General features: G+C 39.5%; 1 protein-coding gene across 3 annotated transcripts in view; it reads left to right on the top strand.

The window, feature by feature from the left end:
• HDAC9 (histone deacetylase 9) overlaps positions 1-18,019 on the top strand; it is a 465,174-nt gene that overhangs the window by 25,162 nt on the left and 421,993 nt on the right. For all 3 annotated transcript variants that reach the window (XM_064167147.1, XM_064167144.1, XM_064167145.1), the window contains exon 2: positions 7,717-7,828. In XM_064167147.1, coding sequence (XP_064023217.1) covers positions 7,810-7,828 — 19 coding nt within the window. In that variant the 5' untranslated portion in view covers positions 7,717-7,809. The remainder of the gene's footprint in view (positions 1-7,716; positions 7,829-18,019) is intronic.

Here is an 18,019-nt window from a genome sequence, read left to right as displayed (position 1 = left end):
TTTGTAAATGGAAATGTAATAGAAATTAAATAAAAGAGCATATAAATATTTGCTTTTCAAGCTGATGTCTCTAAGTCCTTTCTCTTTAGAATTCACACCAACATTTCTTAATATTTGCTCCTATTTTCCTCCTTTTCCATATGCCAGCCACTTCCTAATCAAATTGTGAAAGTTCATTTGAGGTTAGAAGGATTGAATTTGGCACTATGGGTTTAATTTGCGTAGGTGAAATTCACACCCGTAAAAGTTCAGCGTAATTTGTCTTTCAGTCATTCTGTTGTGATACATGCTTTGTTTTTGTGGGTTTTTGGTTTTTTTTTTAAGATCTGTGTCTTTTTTTTTTTTTTTTCCCCATCTGATTTTCATTATATAGCATGAATACCTATTCAGGCCATTTTTGGTAAAAAATTTCTCATTTGAAGGATGTATTCTTTTTTAACAAGCATGTTTTTCATGTCCTGTAGAGGACAATTGTTTTCACTGCTCAGTTTTATTTTTTTTGCCTTTTGTATTTCTTTTAATTGCAGTTTCTGCTGAACTGCTTAATGGACTATAGAACTGGCATAAATTCTGACAGCTGGTTTAGATGCTGACTGTTTTAACACACAGGCTGTTGTCAGGAGGAACAATTACTGTGCCTTTCTTGTGTGACACTGGAGGTGAATGGCTTCCAGCGTTTTGATCTCTATTCCAAACAACAGTTTGTCAATAAGCAACTGAAAGCTGTTTTGAAATAAAATATGCAGCAAAGAACTGACTAGATATGCTATTAGGAGTGCCAACTTGCCATGTTCAGAATTTAATGAAGTGTATCATTCTATATTTTTATCTGCAAAATCTTTGCATAATGATTTTTTAAAGCGCTTTACAAATAGAGGTATTTTGGACTTGAGAAAAAAAAATCCTTTGGAAAAAGAACTATCCAGAAGATACCTCCAGGATGTAGTTTTGAAAAACGTAAGCCTGTGGTTTCATTTCAGAAGTTCTCATGAAAAATTCATCTTGAGGAAGGGGGAAGTAGAAATATCTATTAGATCTGAATTATTTTAATATGTATTCATTGCATCCTATTTCAGAAACTCAATTCCCAAAAGGATTTTGAAGTATAGGAGCAAGATAGAAAAAAAAGTAGTCAGTGAATATAGTCTTGGGGCAGCAAAGGGAGAGATGGCAGTTTAAAGGAATGCTATTAAATTAGAATACTTACTTGTGTTTGAAAATGCTGTGCCTACTTGCAGTCATGAGGCACCGAAGCTGTATACTGGCTAGTGGGCATGAGTATCTACGTTCTGTCTTGCACTGTTCTTCTGTAGCACCTTCCAAGACACATCAGTCCTTGCAGCACATGAACTATTAAATTCTCTTTGAAGAAAAAGATTCATTGTTCCTGGGTGAACAAATGCAAGTCATTGATGTGTAACATCACTTCCAGTGATATATCTGAAGGTAGAATTTAATTTGCTGTGCCTTGTGCCATAGCCTAATATGCCAAGTTGGTAATGAGTAACGGATGAATTTTCATCCAGCTAAAATGGAATGTCTTGGGAACTGCAGATATGCAGTACTGAATCACAGAGTCATACAGTGACTCTTTGAAGGTTGGAATGGACTTTAAAGATTATCTACTTCCAAGCCCCCTGCCATGGGCAGAAACACCTGCAACTGCACAAGGTTGCTCAAGACTCCATTCACCCTGTCTTCGAACATTTCCAGGGTTGGAGCCTCCACAAATTCTCTGGGCAAACTGTTCCAGTGTCTCACCACCAGTTTCTTCTTGATGTCTAATCTGAATCTAGCTTCTTCAAGTTTGAAGCCATTGCCCCTCATCCTAGGACTACATGTCTTTGTAAAAAGTCCCCCTCCAGCCATCTTATAGGCCCCCTTCAAGTACTGGAAGGCTGCTCTACGGTCTCCCTAGAGCCTTATCCATGCTGAACAGCCCAAACTCTCTCAGCCTGTCTTCATAGGATGGATGCTTCAGATCTGTAATCATCTTTGTGGCTTTCCTCTGGACCCACTCTTAAGAGTTCCATGTCCTTTTTGTGTTGGAAACTCCAGAGATAGGCACTCTGGGTGAGTTTTGATGAGAGTGGATGAGCATTGCCTCTTTTGACATGCTGGCCATTCTTTTGATGCTGTCCAGGATTCTGTTTGCTTTAGGGTCTGCAAGAACATATTGCCAGCTTATGTATTTTTTTTTTTTTTTTGTCAACCATCACCTCCAAGTCCTTCTCCTCAGGACTGTTCTCTATCCATTTTCTGTCCAGCCTGTATTTGTGCTTGGGATTGCCCTGACCCAGTTGCAGGACTCTGCACTTTGTTGCACTTCATGAAGTGGGCATTGGCCCACCTCTCAAGCCCATCCAGGTCCCTGTGGATGGCATCTCTTCCTTTCAGCGTTCTGAGCTCACTACACTGCTTTGGTGTCATTGGCAAACTTGCTGAGGGTGTGCTCAGTCCTGCTGCACAAGGATGCTAAACCAACACCAGACCCCTGAGGAATGCCTCTTGTCACTTCTCTCCACTTAGATATTGAACCATTTGCCATCACTAAGTCCAGTCATAAGACGATTCCTTATCCACTGAGCAGTCCACCCATCAAATCCATGTCTTTCTAAGTTGGAGACCAGGATGTCCTGGGGGGTGATGTCAAACACTTTGCACAAGTCCAACTGTTGCTTTTCCTTTGTCCATCAATGCTGTTGCCCCATCATAAAAGGTCACAAGATTTGTCAGGCATGGTTTGCCCATAGTAAGCTGTGTTGGTTGACATCAATTACCTTCTTTTTCATATGGTTTAGCAGAGTGTCTGGGAAAACCTGCTCCATGATCACGCTGGGCACAGAGGTGAGATTGCCTAGCTTGTAGTTCCCTGGGTCTTACTGACGATGGGGGTTATGTAGCTCCTTCTCCAGTCAGCAGGAGCTTACCCATTTGCCATGACCTTTCCAATGTGATGGAAAGCAGTGTGGCAGCATCACCTGCCATACCCCCGTTGTAGGTTTGGGAACCATAGAGTTAAAATCCTCTAGGGACTAAAGGAATCCAGGGAGTGGACATAGGAAAGTGTAAAATTGTTATTCAATCTCATAATTCTGCTATCTCTTTATAAGCCGGCAGCAAGGCCAACTCATCATCTTTTCCTCTCCTGCCTGCTGTCTATGGCAGAAGCTACTTATCTAGGTAGACATGTAAGGATTGGGCCTATCTGTGACCTGTAGAGGCCTTGTTTGGGCTTATGGGTGGCAGAGGTGCTGGGAGAGAAGAGAGCCTTGGGGTTTGTAGATTAGTGTTGTGTTGAGGCATGGTTTAAGGGAGTTGCAATGTATCCTGTGTATGCTCTGTAATTTTTCTGTATCTTTCTTTCCAAATATAATTCTGTATTTCTTTCCAATTAATTTGAGAGCCTCTTATTCTCTCTGCTCTTTAAAAAAACATGACACTCCCACAGGAACCCCAAATGGATTCTGGATCCACTTGCTTTACCTTGGTATCTTCAAGATTTGACTGATGAAGAGCTGTGTGTTGTTTTTTGTGGGTGGAGGTGGAATATGAATGCATATCTCAAGGACTTAAGGTGAGGTTAGTACCTCACATGAAATTCAAATGAGCTGTGGCCAGCACCATGCTTTTCTCCTTTGATTCAATGTTAACATTAAAAAAAATCCATGGCACTGCAGTTCAGAGCATCTGATTTACATTATGACATTCCTTCAGTGAAAGGAAAGAAATGAAGCATGTCAGCTTATCAGTAGAGTGTATTTGAATGAGTGTCTGTGTTGTGAATATAATTCTGTATATGGTGATGTGGAATTTTTCCTGGTTCTCAATGTGAGCTTTGACAATCTGAGCCTTGTGTCATATTTGCGAGGAGTTGTTAAAACTGAACCTGAACAACAACATTCAGTTTAGTGAAAGCTTTGCGTGTACAAGAAATATATGGAAATAGAGTATCAGGCTGGATGCCAACCACCACTTCATAAAATATAAGACTACCAGTGCAGTTGAATTTACAAAATTCCTTAGCAGAAATCTTTTTATGGGGATCCCAGCAGAAGGGTTTCTCATATAGGAGTTATTCTCAGTAGGTTTAGTGGCAATGAATATTCAGTGTGGATGCTGTCTATGGTGATATGAAAGGGAAAAATCCTTAGCTTCCACATCATGTAATCACAGATTGGAAGAGACCTCTGGAAATATCTTGTGAATGCCCCTTTTCAGGACTGAGTCAACTACAGCAGGTTGCCCAGGTGTGCATCTCCAGTGATGGAGACTCAGCAAACTGTTCTTGAGATGTTTAACCTCACTGACTGAAAAGTGTCTTCTAATATTTAAAAGGTATTTCAGTTTGGGCACATTACTTCTTTTGTGTCTCTCATCTGAGATCAGTCTGGCTGTCTGCTTCATTGCTCTTTACCTGGCTGCTCTGTGATGCAGCACCTCCTCTCCTCTGACCTTTGTGTCCTTTCTGTTTCTCACTTCTCTTCCCCCTCTTGCCTTCTTTCTGTCTAGTGTTTTCTGCACTCAAATATGTTTCACAGAAGCTCCACAAACTTCAGTGATGAGCTAATAAGCTTTGGCTTGCAATGGGGCTGTTGCAGGGCTGGCTGGACCAGTTATGACTGACACATGGCAATCCTGAAATTCTTAATCTTCTCCCACTGAAGCTGCCTGTGCATCCTCTTCACTTTTCTCAAATCTTGCTACATATGTTGAATTGACTCATTTTCTCTAGCCCATTGAAGTTGCTCTGCACAGCACCACAACCATCTGCTCTGTCAACCACTCTTCCTAATTTTGAATCATGCATAGACTGGTGAGGGTATGCTCTGTGCCATCAGCCAGGTCCTTAATGAAAAGCAGTGCTGGCACCAGTTTTGAGCCCTGGGTGCTTCATAAAAGTGTCTGGCCTCCAGCTGGATGTTGGGCTGCAGACCACAATTCTTGGAGCAGCTCAGCCAGGTTTCAACCATTTCACTTATCTGTCTGTATTTCACAGTTTGTCTGTGAGGATGTTACAGGAGACAGTGCTGAAAACCTTGCTAAAGTTAGCTAACATTCCCTGCTTTCCTTTCATCTGCCTTTCTAGCTATTTCATTGTAGGAGGCCATCAGGTCGGCCAAGCGTATTTCTTCATACATATGTTATTTCCCATCACCTAGCTGTCATACTTGGAAATTGTGTCCAGGATTATTTGCTCCATCACCTTACTAGAAACTGAGGTGAGGCTGACTGGTCTCTTTGTGGTTCTTCCTGAAGAAAGAAGTAACATTTGCTTCTTACAGTCTCTGTGAACCTCACTTGATGGTCATGACCTTTCAAAGGTAATCTGGGAGTAATCTTGATACTGTCCAGCAGTGATACACTTCAGCTCCTTCAGCACTCAGAGCAGCATTCATCCCATCAGGCCACGTGGACTTGTGTATGTGTAGATTGTTTGAGTCTTCCCTAACCTTCTCCTCCTCCAAGGGTAAGTGCTACTTTTTCCAGACAAGGATGGAAGGACTATGGAACAGCTTCTTTCTACAACAAAGCTGGTATCCATAGCCAGAGTTGGTTCAGGACTGGTGAGATTATTGCTTTGATGGAGCATGGAGTATCAGTGTTTGCACTGACAAGAGCATGCCAGTCATATCCACTCACTTCTCCATATCTCACTTATTTGTGGTTTTCTTTTTTGGGGAAAAAAGTGAAGATTTGTTTGTGAGGTGAAAGCTTAGCCATGTGAGCACACAGTCCATGCTGATTGTATGTTCTCTGGTCATACCAGCTGCAAATATCAACTTAGATGGGCTATCTCACAAGGAGAAATTAGAAAAAAAATACAGTTTTAACTATGGTAATCCCAAGTGTTTTCCTTAGAATATTGTCAAATCCTAATGCCCAAAATTTTCTGTTGTATTTAGTTTAAATCCACTGAAAAATCACTGTAGAAAATCTGTAGTTAAGCATTGGTATCCATTTCTTTACTTTGAGTGAGATACCACACAGTCACAGCTGAGGCTGGGTAATAAATTAATGGGTTTTACTGGAAAATGTTCTTTGTGATCAGTGTAGCTGCTAAGAGAGTATTGACCTCACTGACATTAAGTAAAATCTTAAAACTCATCTAGCTTGGGTTGTGCGTTGGTTGTACTTACGTTGATGAATTTTGGAGCTATACATGAAAGAATCTCATGTGCCACAGACCAGGCAAAGATTCATAGATTAATAGGAAGTCCTTTAGATTGGAAAGGACCATGAAGGTCATCTAGTTCTAACTCCTCTGCCACGGGCAGGGACACCTTCCACTAGTCCAGGTTGCTCAAAGCCTCATCCTTGAACACCTCCAGGGAGGAAGCATCCATGACCTCCCTGGGCAGCCTTTTCCAGTGTCTCACCACCGTCACTGTAAAGAATTTCTTCCTAAGAGCTAGTCTAAATCTTTTCTCTTCAAGCTTAAGCCCAAGAGATGCCCAAACAGAGATTTTTAGATTTTGTCAGCAGCAGGAGCTGTTCAATTTAATGTTGGTTCCATGCGATAATTTGTTGAAAATTGATGCATGACATAAGCAAGGGAAAGAAATTAGGATTTCTACACAGTATCAGACACTTTGAGTTTGCAGATGCTGTCTACTGGAGTACTGTCCCAATACCATGCCTGTTTGAGCAGGCTACTTTTAGTGATCATAAAAGCAGAAGTTACTTAACTAAATTTGTGATTTCTCTTTCTTGAATGATAATGATGCTAAACTTAAATGATTATACTTCGTTAAAATGTAATTTACTATCTGAAATTTGGCTGAGCTCAGCTTGAAGCTAAATGTGCAGTTGGTGGTTTAAAAAAAGTAACAAAAGCTGCTAAAATATTCAGCACTAAGAATATCTTTGACTGCTTAGATGCTTCAGGAGCAGTGGCTGAATAGGGTAGTCATGGTCGTTGTACTGCACTACAACCTTCTCCTCTCTCCCATTATGCTGTTTATACCGTGCTTGAATGAAAATATATTTCAGTTTCCCGAAAACCTCTTCTCTGCAGCTTTAAACTTTCAGCAGATGAGAGCATTGGAGGAACATTTTTGCCTCTGCTTCTGCACTGAGCTGAGAATGCTGCAGGACTCTGAAAGGATTCAGCTGAACCGCAGAACCTTCCTTACCCTACTCTTGAGCAGCCCACTCTATTAGCAGCTATTATTATCTAGTCATGGGAGATCCAGTCAACTACTCTAATTCAACAAGTTCTATTCATGAAATGTGTGAATGCTGGAGATTAAGGAGGTAGTAACTATCTCCAAAATACTTTTGTATGCAGATTTATTTCTGCACATTCATATTTCAATGCTTCAAATGTCTACTGTAAAACTATGAACTGGCCACGGCTTAACCATAAGTATATCATCCCGCTTCTTCTTACTCAAGTCATCAAACTCTAGTTCATACAGTTCTTTGATCTTAGTGGAAAGACAAAGGACCAGATCATCCTTTGCTTTCTGGTATTGTTACATACCTAGAGATGGGCTGTGTTGCAGATTCATATCTGAATCTAGACTGCCCTGAAGCTGCAGATTTTATTAGTTTTAATCTTGTTTTCAATGGCAACCAGCTTCTGAATTCATTTAGTGGAGAGATTTCAAATGTTCTTCTGTTCAGATGTGTTTGATGTGATTATCATCTTTTAAAAAGCAGTATGTTGTTAACATATGATCAAAGGTGTCCTTTCGTCTTTGTTTTATTTAGATTCACTTCACTTCTGGAAGAACCTCAAAATCTAACAACTTCTGCCACAGTTTGGCTTTGCACTGTCAGCAAGTTACCATTCCATCAAGAGCAATGAGCTCCACAACACCAGGTCAGTTTGTTTATATTTATGCCTCCCTCCTGCAGAGCAGTGTTCTATAATTCTTTGTGTTGATGAAATTGATGTGGCAAGTGACTTATAGCCAGTTGCCCTTCACAGGATATGACTGTCTTGTACAATAGGACAGTGGCTATCCAGGCAGAAAAGGCCATCTGGGAGATACCTTATCTCAGTTGAATTACAAAGCTAGTATAATCCTATAGAGCTTGAAAAGATGTTTTTATACAGTTTATTAGGAGAATGAGTAATCAAGATTGGGCATCTGTAGGCATCTGAAAATGTATGGATTCTTTACATTTGCATTTAGTTGTTAATTTATTTTCTGCCTTTGCACAATTGCTTTGTGTAAATGAAGAACTGCAGATGGTAGTAAGTTATTTTTCTTTTTAGCTCTAAAGTCACATTTGCCCACATTGGGCTTTATCTGAAGAGCTTCCTCCTTTAAACATGCATAATTAACGATTGTTTCACAACTGTCTTTATCCAGTGCCTGTAAAACGAATTACTGCAGGTTCACCTGGTAGAAAATGAACTCTTAGTAGCTATACCCAGTATTCAAACTTCCAAGAAAAGAGAATACTGCATATGGAGCATGCTTTGACTTCAGCTCTTTTGAGGAGTGAGAGCCCCCAATTTGAATCTGTGCAGCATCCCATATGGTTCACACTTTGTTCACCCACACTTGAAGTGTCTATTTCTAGTACTGTTGGTAAAATAACCCTTTACAGGTGGCTTATTTTATGACTGCTTTGGTCTTGTGCAAACAGCATATAAAAGCATCAGGGAAAACACTATAATACTTGGTGAGCTGAATTTTTCTACTAGATGCCCTATCTCATGTAATCCAGTGAGGGTTTTGGTAGTCTTGAAATGCTTTTATGTTAAATGGGCTTAAGCATAGTGGGGTTTGAGACTTAGACCCTTTTTTTGTGCAGTGCAGTTCAGTGCATGCAGTGACTTCCCCATACAAAGCATGATGGGCATTCAGCAGAAAACCATGTCTTTGTTTTTATCTGTGTCATAGTAGTGACTTAACATGAAATTATCCCCTACTTTCCTAATCTTTCAGTTCAAATTCCAAAATACTGCTCTTGATTGGGTATCTTTCAAATGTTTCTTATCTAACATTAAATACAGTCTGCAGAAAGAGCTAAAAATGAAATCGACTCTCACAAAAAGAAAATAGCTTTTCCAGTACTCTTACTGCTATGAGGAAAGAGACTGTAAATATGCATTCATGTTTGCTCTTTCCAAATCCAATAAAGAACAAGCATTCATTATAATCAGATTATCTGTAAACGTATTTAGATACTTTAGAAATATCATTTTCAGTATTAGAAAGCTGCCTGAATGCCTTTAAATGTGGTTATTAGTATCTCGTGTCTTTAGAATTTGTCTGTGAAAACTGCAGGTCAGTTCACCACTGGTGACAGAACACCTCTGTGGCATGTACAAAGTTGAAGTGTTCAAGGGCAACATCATTCATGGAATCCTCCTTTTTGTTTCCCTAGATGAGAGGGAAATGAGGCAGGGTTTGTATGGACTAAAGGATGTCTCCTTGTGTCATCTCTACTGTCCTTGAATCAGGGCAGTCTTAGGGGTCTGGTTTAGTGTTCTGTCACCTTTGGGTGGGCACTCAAAGTTTTGCTTTCGGTGCAGTTACTGTAACAAACTGGTAGGTAATAGAGTGGTAGGAATGGCCTCCCGTTTCTGTGGCCATTTTGTGCCTGATGATTAGAAATTCTTAGAAAATTAAGCAATTTTTATTTTCTTATTGCACCTGTAGTAAATGATTCCCCTTTTCTCATCTTTTCCAAGCATTCATAGGTAGCCAGTGTGTCTTTATCTCATTGCAGTTTAAATTCCTTCTTTTTCTTTTTCTTGGAATTTTTTGTTTTCAGTGAAGGAGAACCTTATGAGACAAAGAGATAAAAGGAAATTTTATTCTACTTTAAAGGGCCCTACTAACCCAAACTGTTCTGTGATTCAACTTGTAATGTGAGGTTAGAAATAGATACCAAAATGTACTTATTTTGCTTGAAAGACACTGCAATAATCATGAAAGTAGTCCTAGTATTGCAAAAGAAGCATTGATTGTTTTGGCAATGACATGAACAGCATGTGATGGTGAGCCTGTGGAAGGCAGTTCTTGTATTTATGTGCATAGCTTAGCTTGGTGGAGAAGTGCCTGATAGTGTTAGAGTTTTGCTTTTTTATTCCTGAGAATCTTGTGCTTCTTCAGAGAACAGGCTTCTATATTTAGATACAGCCAGTGGCTAGGGCAGTTTTAAATAATTTCTGAGAAGGAAACTTTAAGCATTGCCATTTAATGCAGACAGTATTTTAAACCACTCTTTTTCTATTGTGTAATACCAAGTTGCTACTTTGTTTGACTGCTAATTCATGTGTCTCATATATACGACCTGTGAAAATGTGGAGATTATATTGTAGCTGTCAACATTTTAGGTCATAGTTGTAGGTTACAACAGAACAGTGTAGATGTACTTTTTCATTTTACAGTTTATGTAGCCCAGATATAAATAGTTTGTGAATGTACATTCATATACATTGTTTACACAAAAGATAAGTCTGCTTAATGAAATAAAAAAACAACCCAAAACACAAACCCCAAACCAAACAAAAAAAGAATAGAAGAGGAAAAGCAAGAGGCAAACTGGTAATGCAGAGTTATGCTGTAGATGAATGCTGGAGGCCAGCTCACTTCAAGGATGGCTTGGAATATTGTAAAAACCTTGAAGTATTGTGTGCTGTGTGAGATTTCTCTGTGTTTTTACAGTGTGATATGCTAAGCAGATGTCCTGGTTTTGCTGGGACAGAATCAGAGGCCAGCCATGGGCTGCAGGCCGTTAGCAGTGTGAGTCAGCAAGACAGCTGACCTGAGTTGGTCACAGGTGTGTTACCAGACCATGTCACACTCAATATAAAGGAGAAGTTAGCTGGAGAAGAGGTAGGCTTTCACTAGGGCTTCTCCTGCTTCTAAGGACCTCTTTCCTGTTTATTGTGACTACTGTACCTTGGCTGGGCTGAGTATAACTTTATATTGGCATTTGTGTTGGTTTTGCTGTTTGATTTAATGCTTTTATTTCAACCTGTGGGTTTTCCCAACCCATCTTCTTTGCTAGGGAGGAGTCATTGTGGAGTAGAGCAACTGATCTAGCCCCAGATGCAGGCTAAACAAAGAATTGCTTTCCATTCATATCTAAGTTGTCAGAAAGTACATTGAAAGCCCTGGTGTGGAAGAAGCAGAAAGTATTCCTGTTTTATTCAAATGCTGTCTTAGAAACCCCTTTGGATAGGATTTGTTTGCAGCACCAACGTGCAGAAGTATTTCCTTCCATTGTATGATGCAATGAACAGGTCTCCAGTGTAGCAACATCTGCTTGCAACAACACTGTAACCTATTAAGTCTGTCTGAATCTTTAGGGATCAGGCTCTTGCTTATCTGTAGAGCTATATAAATGCTGAATCCCAGCAGGGGAAGGTGCTGCTGTTTGGTAGTTTGCTTTGCTTGTTATAAATTGTAAGATTGTTAAGGAAATGTTTACATCCTGTTGCTGTTGCATGTTCTGAGCTGCTCTGTGTGCGTAAAAAGAATTGGACGAAAGGAAAATATTTGTTCTTACAGGGAATAGTTAACTTACTATTTTGAGAGAGACTTTTTTATTAGTACTAAATAATACCTATAAGTAATACAAGTATACCTGTAAGTAATACAAGTAATTCCAAAATACATCTGTGAGTCTCTAACTGCCTAACACTTTGAAATATGTCTTCTATTAACATGATGTTATGTTGGAGATTCATGGATTCATAGAACGGTTTGCATTGGAAAGGACCTTAAAGATCACCTTGTTCCAACTCCCCTGTCATGAACAGGGGCATTTTCCACTAGACCAAATTGCTCAAGGCTGCATCCAAGCTGGCCTTGAACACTTCCAGGGAGGCAGCATCCGTGATTGCTCTGGCCAGCCTGTTCCAGTGTCTCACCACCCTCCCTGTATCTGTTGTGTGCCTACCAGCTCATTTTCTGAGGATTCCAACCCTTACATTTTGTTAGTCTTTTCACAAAATGATGTGAGGGAACTTTGAGTCAAAACTGAAGTAGTAAATGAAATACCAGAATGTTAAAACCTCTGCTTCAAGCAGAAATAGGTGTGTTTTGGCAGGTGTTTAAGTTCTGTTGAATCTGAGTTTATGGATGTTTTTTGGACTTCTGGCTGTAGACTGTGTGAATCCACTGCGTTTGTTCTCTTGCTCCTGAGCACTCCAAACTATCTCTGAGAAACTCCCACGCTGAACAATGGACTTTTTCCCAAACACTTATTTCAGCAGCTTGTCAGGATTTTTGCACTTGCCCAGGGATGAAATGGCAAACCACCAGAGAGGACCACTGCCCCAAAGTGACATACAGCATCACTGCAAACACATACAGGACCCCAGTGCATTGGCACCTGGAAAGGAAATACAGAATGCCACAGAAAAGGAGAAAAAAAGCCAAAACAAACAAACCCCCAACCAAACAAGAACCCCCCAAATAATCAAAACCCTAAGAAACTTACATAAAAAACTGTCTCAACAAGCTTCATGCCTTAGCTGAACCCTCGTATTGTCTTGCTTCCCATTTACTTGTTTATCCCAAACCTTTTGTCTCCCGTCAAAGCTATCATAATTAAGCCAGCTGCTTTTGAGCCCCAGTTAGAGAACAGAAGAATGTAACAGTTTAGGACAAGGGCTAACTTGCTTTCACCCTAAACACAAAAGAGGGGAGGGCAAAGAAACACACAAAACTGATGGTTGAGATCAGGAGATAAAAGTTTAATGTAACATACAATCAAAATGCATAATTACCTTAGCTAATAATCTAATTAGTCTAATAATACAATACCTGATTACCATGGTTTAGCCTATTTGCAGAAGCAGCACATGAAAGCCAGGACAAAAAACAGCATAACACAGAAAACCAGAACCTAGTGAGCTACCTGACTCTCACCCATTCCATTGCCATGCCTGCAGAAAAAAAATAAGCAACACTCAAAAAGCCAGAAGCAGCAACTGGAACAGGAAGCTTCCCATGTTGCAATCTGAACTTCAAGCCCCATAATACTTTGTGTCATTAGCACTTTTGTTTTTGAAGCTGCCATGACTGCAACATGGTATGAGTGACAGTGGCAGATTCAATTTAGTCCATGACAAATACACAATAGGAATACATTAAATTTTTCAGTGGCACTGGCCTGTGGTGGTGTTTAGTGTGCATAAAGGTTTTAACAGTGTGGAAGGGGCAATAAATGAAGCTCTGCTAGCTGTTGGGGAGATTGGGTTTTGGGTTTGCCTCTCAGAGCAATAACAACAAAGAATTGTATTTCACCAATACTTGGATGTTTTAGTGTTTATGTGAGTGTTTTATTAAGAACTTACTAAGTATTCAACACTGGATGTAGTGCTGAATGTACAGATAGCTTGCATACAACAGCATTAATATAACTGGCTGAACAGATTTTTGAATGTTCTAAACCAGATTTCAGAATGCCATGATTATGCCCTGTTTTGTGTTCAGTAGGTATGGGTATATCTTTAATAGATAAATATGTGCTTGTATTCTAATTAAGTTTAGGAAAGGCAATTCAGAAAATTGCTTTCTCTGTTGAGTGAAAATAAGGTGTTATAACTCATGTCAGCAAAGACAGTTGTTAAAAAAAAAACGTTTTCAGACATGGCTGCTGTTTTTGAAAGGAAACTTGTTTGGTGAAGATGATTGTTGAGGAATATAATTAGATTTCTGGGGTATGTGGCAATCTGTTAAAAATAACACTATCCGAAATCAGTACAGCCTTAAATGAACTGAAAAAGCATTGTACTGAGGGAAAATTGTTAGCCCCTGAAAGTGTTCCTGGTAGATGCTAGAAATTTATCAATTTAACATGGCTTAGTGTTTTTATCATCTATCTAGAGGAAAAGAAGTATTAATTCCGGTGAATCTCTATGAGCAATTATAGTGGAATAAAGTTGGTGTTATATGGTCATATAATCCCACTCAAAGTCAGTTACTTTGAAAAAGATGCACTTTAATTAAATGAAAGCAACAACTTAGTCCTTCAGAAGGGAAACATCAGAATATTGATTGGAAGAAACCTCTAGAGGTCTTACAGGGCTGTTGCCAACACCAGATCAGGTTAGGCATGGTGTTCTCCAGATGAGTCTTGAAATCCTCAAGGGCTGGTGATTTGCAGAGCTCTCCTGGGTATCTTGATCAAGTCTTACTGGTGAGAAGTCTGAGCCTCCGAGTTAGAGCTTGTGGTGATTTGAACCTTTCACTGTCATCTAACCGTGTTGAGAAAAAGATGTCTGCATCATTCATAGAATCCAGGTTGGAAGGGACCTCAAGGATCACCTGGTCCAGTCTTCCAGGGTGAGAATGTAGTTTAAGTGAGATGGCCTAGCTTTGTTTGTAATTGCACTCCAGTAGTTGCAGGGTGCTTTTAAAGCACCACCTTAGTTCTCACCAAGCTAAACAAGCTCTGCTTCAACTTGTCCTCTCTTCGTAGCTCTCCACTATGAGTTTTCCACTATCTGTACACAGGAATTATTGATTATAAGTCATCATAAACACCTCAAATAATGAAAAGGGAAGCTAGTGACCTACAGTAGCTGACAAAGTGCTTTGTAATGATGTGGGAGCTAAGTAAGCTGCTTGATTTGGTGGCCAGATCTAGTGTTAGGCATGGAGTAGAGAGAAGCATTGAAATAGTCAGAAAGGAGTATATCTTAGTTTCCTTTTAACACAGAAAAACAATAAGGTTAGGGACAAAATGAACTTTTCCTTCAATCTCCATTTAGACCAAGTAAGCAAAACTGTTCTTGCAGCACAAAGGGCTTTGATGAATAGTTTACAGAAATAATGCAAGATTGAGAACAGATAATGTATTGAAAGAAGCTTCAGGAATCCAGACGTTCTGTTTGTTTCCTAACCTTCAGTGAAAGAAATGTGACTGATGATTCTTTTGGACATTAAAATTCATATATATATAAATTTCTGATTACTCCTGGCAGGACAATATAATGTTATCTTGTGAATGAAAGCTGAAACTCAGATTAGAAACTGGGCTCTGTTTTTCAAGTGTTGCTTACTAACCATTGGCATATACTGGATAGCGAGGAGTTCATTCCTCGTGTAGCTCATCCTTACAAGCCAGAAGTCCAAATGGCCACCTAGAAGTTGCTTTGATTGTCACTAAACGTGTGACAAAATTTTAACTGCTTTTGTGGTATCCAGATGTCACTATCTGTAGGGTTCTTTATATCTGCAAACATGGGTAGTGTAGAAGATGCTTGTGGTTTCCTGCATCTCTGCAAACTCACCTACCTCCCGAGTGGCTTTAGTCATCAGAGAGCTGTTTTGATCACTTAACAAATGATTCAGTCACAAGACTCATTGTCTGCCAGTGGGAGGAGAAGACAGGAGAGTCATCTTTCCTGTTGGAGAGCAAGCAGGAGACTGAGCAGGGGAACAGCATTATATGAAAAGCAAGTAGCAGGAGGTTACCTTTTGAGAATTGACCTTTTTTTCAATGACAGTGTCAGAATAGGCAGCTCTAGTGGCTGCCTGCAAGTTGCTCTCACTCTTTTCATTGACTGCTCGGTTATGCCAGGAGTATTTATTTCTGTGGCCAGGAGATGAAATGGATTTGGGAACTCATCCAGGCTCAGCTGTTCCCAAGTGAAAAAATCAGTTGGTTTTAGCCTGGGATTGATTCCTTATTGTGGTTTACTACATAGCCACACCATCAATAGTAACGGCAAGGTAAGGAAGGAAGAGGGAAGAAGAAAGGAGTGTTTAACTGATGTGCTGCCTCTGAAAGAAACAATCATGAGTGATCTGTGATCCTTTATCAGGAAAAGCTTGGTCAGATGCTAAGATTGTGGGGTTGTCTAGCCTTAGGTAAAGCTGGAGGGATTTCTTCCCACTGTTTCACTAAACTGGTCCTTTATGTTTATGAAAAATTAAGTTTCCCAGTTCTGTCCATGAGGAATTTAGTGGATGAGTGGACTTTTTCTTTGAGCTCTATAGCTGAGAGAAATGACCAACAAGGTCACATCATCTGTCACACAATGTACCAAATTTTAAAGTGATAATTTCAGCACCTTGGCTGAAGCTATTTTTTTCATATTCTGTAAGACATATGCAGCAGAAAGCAGCTGAAAGTGTATGAAATACACTACTTTGATCCTGAAATTATAGAATCATAGGATTATAGAATGGTTTAGGTTGGAAGAGATCTCAAAGATCACCTAGTTCCAACCCCCTGCCATAGGCAAGGACACCTCACACTAGAACAGGTTGCTCAAGGCCTCAAATTAGTTCTTTTCTATTTGAGTTTATAACGTTATTTTTTGTAACTGTTTCTAAAACGTTGCACTATGCAGATAGTTAAATGAGGTACCACTAACAAAACCTTTCTTGTAGTTTCTTCATTCATTACGTTAAAAGCATGAATGCTGATTGTTTTGAACACCTGAAAACAAAAGCTGTGTTTGGCAACTTGAAATTTTTTCCCACCCACACACTGCCTCCTAATGTTGTCTCTAGCAGCCAGATGTTTCTGCAGTGATAATTTATAACACTTAAAACAGGTAATTTGCATATTAGGTAACTCAGGACTACTTCTTAGCACCTTAATTTTGAAGCTGGTGACAATTTAAAAACTTCATTACAAAGTCTGAAATGTTAGTATATGGAATATCTTAGTGTATGGAATATCTTAGTCTATAAATTAAGTACTGTTTTGTAGTATTTAGTAAATGGAAGTCTAAAGGCACCTCAAGGTATGATTTAAATAGAGGTGAGGGGCTGAGGTTGTGGGGTGGATCCAAGTTCTGCTGCACCAATAAAGTTTGAACCTGCCTTGGGGAATTTACATGTCATTTAGAGTGGGTCATCAGTGAGAAGACTTGACAAATTCCTGTTTTAAAAGCCAACAACACAATGGCTTTCATAGTCCCCCTCCATGACCAGTTTCCATGTGTACTTAGAAACATAAGGTTCCTATTCTTTATATTTCTATTAATTGTATCTATTTTTGTTTAACATTGCAATTTAGATATGCCAGTTTTGTAAACTCTGAGGAGTTATTTCCAAGCTTAATGTGGTCTGAAACAGATGAACACAGATGATCTAATTTTGGACTGTTGCTTACTGTAGGGGAGGATTTTGAAATTATACAATACTTAGATAATGTTTGGGGTTGTTATTTTTGTTTGTTTGTTTTAGTTTTCTTAGTTATGGTAAAGCTGGGCAGCTGTTGGGGTCCTGGGCTGATGCCTAATTTTGATGAGGACTCTGGCTTCTGTAGCTGTAGTGTGTCGTCAACCTCAATGTCTGTTCCAGAGTTGAGTTTCCTCCAGATGCAGGCTTCTGACTGGGAATTCTGGCAGAAAGGAAGGTGACTCGACATGGTCTGACAAAACTCTCATTCATGAAATATGGGATATTTTGAGTTTAATGGTTTTGGTTTAATGCTTTGGCAGTTTCTGCCAAAATAAAGCACTGAGCTATTTTAGTATTTCTGAATTCCTACCCAACGTTACCAGTGGTAGTCAACGGCTGTTTGATCTGAAGACAGAACTGGTCACCACTGCCATTCTATTTTCTCTCCTCACTTGTTCAGTGTTCTTCTCCTAGGTTAGTATTTGCCAGTGTTTCTTTCCAGTGTTCCCTTCACAATTTAACTTTCTTATACATCACACTTTTAAATTTCTTCCTGTTTTCAGTTTTCTCTTGAGTTCTTCCACCTAGAAATAACAGGGACATTTCTGTAGTATAAAAGTAGAATTATGCAAGTAATTGTTTATTTATTACTCTCTCACTACTTAACCTTCACTTTGCAGTCACCATCACTTTGAAGTGTCTAGATCATGGATTAAGCAGCGTTTTTGCCTCTCAGTGTTTGGCTATAGGACATCTATTAGTGACATAGATGACAGTCTCTCACATGGCTTTCTTTGTGTACTGCAGTTTAAGGCTGCATCTGTGCTGTGCAGAAGTGAGTTTACAGGTTTTTCAAAAATTCAGTGTCTGTGTCCTCCATTTACAGAAGTTTTGTCTGTATTTTTGATTCTTTTTACACTGAGCAACAAAGAAAGGTCTGACGTGAGTGGGAAATT

The sequence above is a fragment of the Pogoniulus pusillus genome, chromosome 28 (assembly GCF_015220805.1).
Source record: "Pogoniulus pusillus isolate bPogPus1 chromosome 28, bPogPus1.pri, whole genome shotgun sequence".
Taxonomy (NCBI): domain Eukaryota; kingdom Metazoa; phylum Chordata; class Aves; order Piciformes; family Lybiidae; genus Pogoniulus; species Pogoniulus pusillus.
This window is presented reverse-complemented; position numbering and strand designations above follow the sequence as displayed.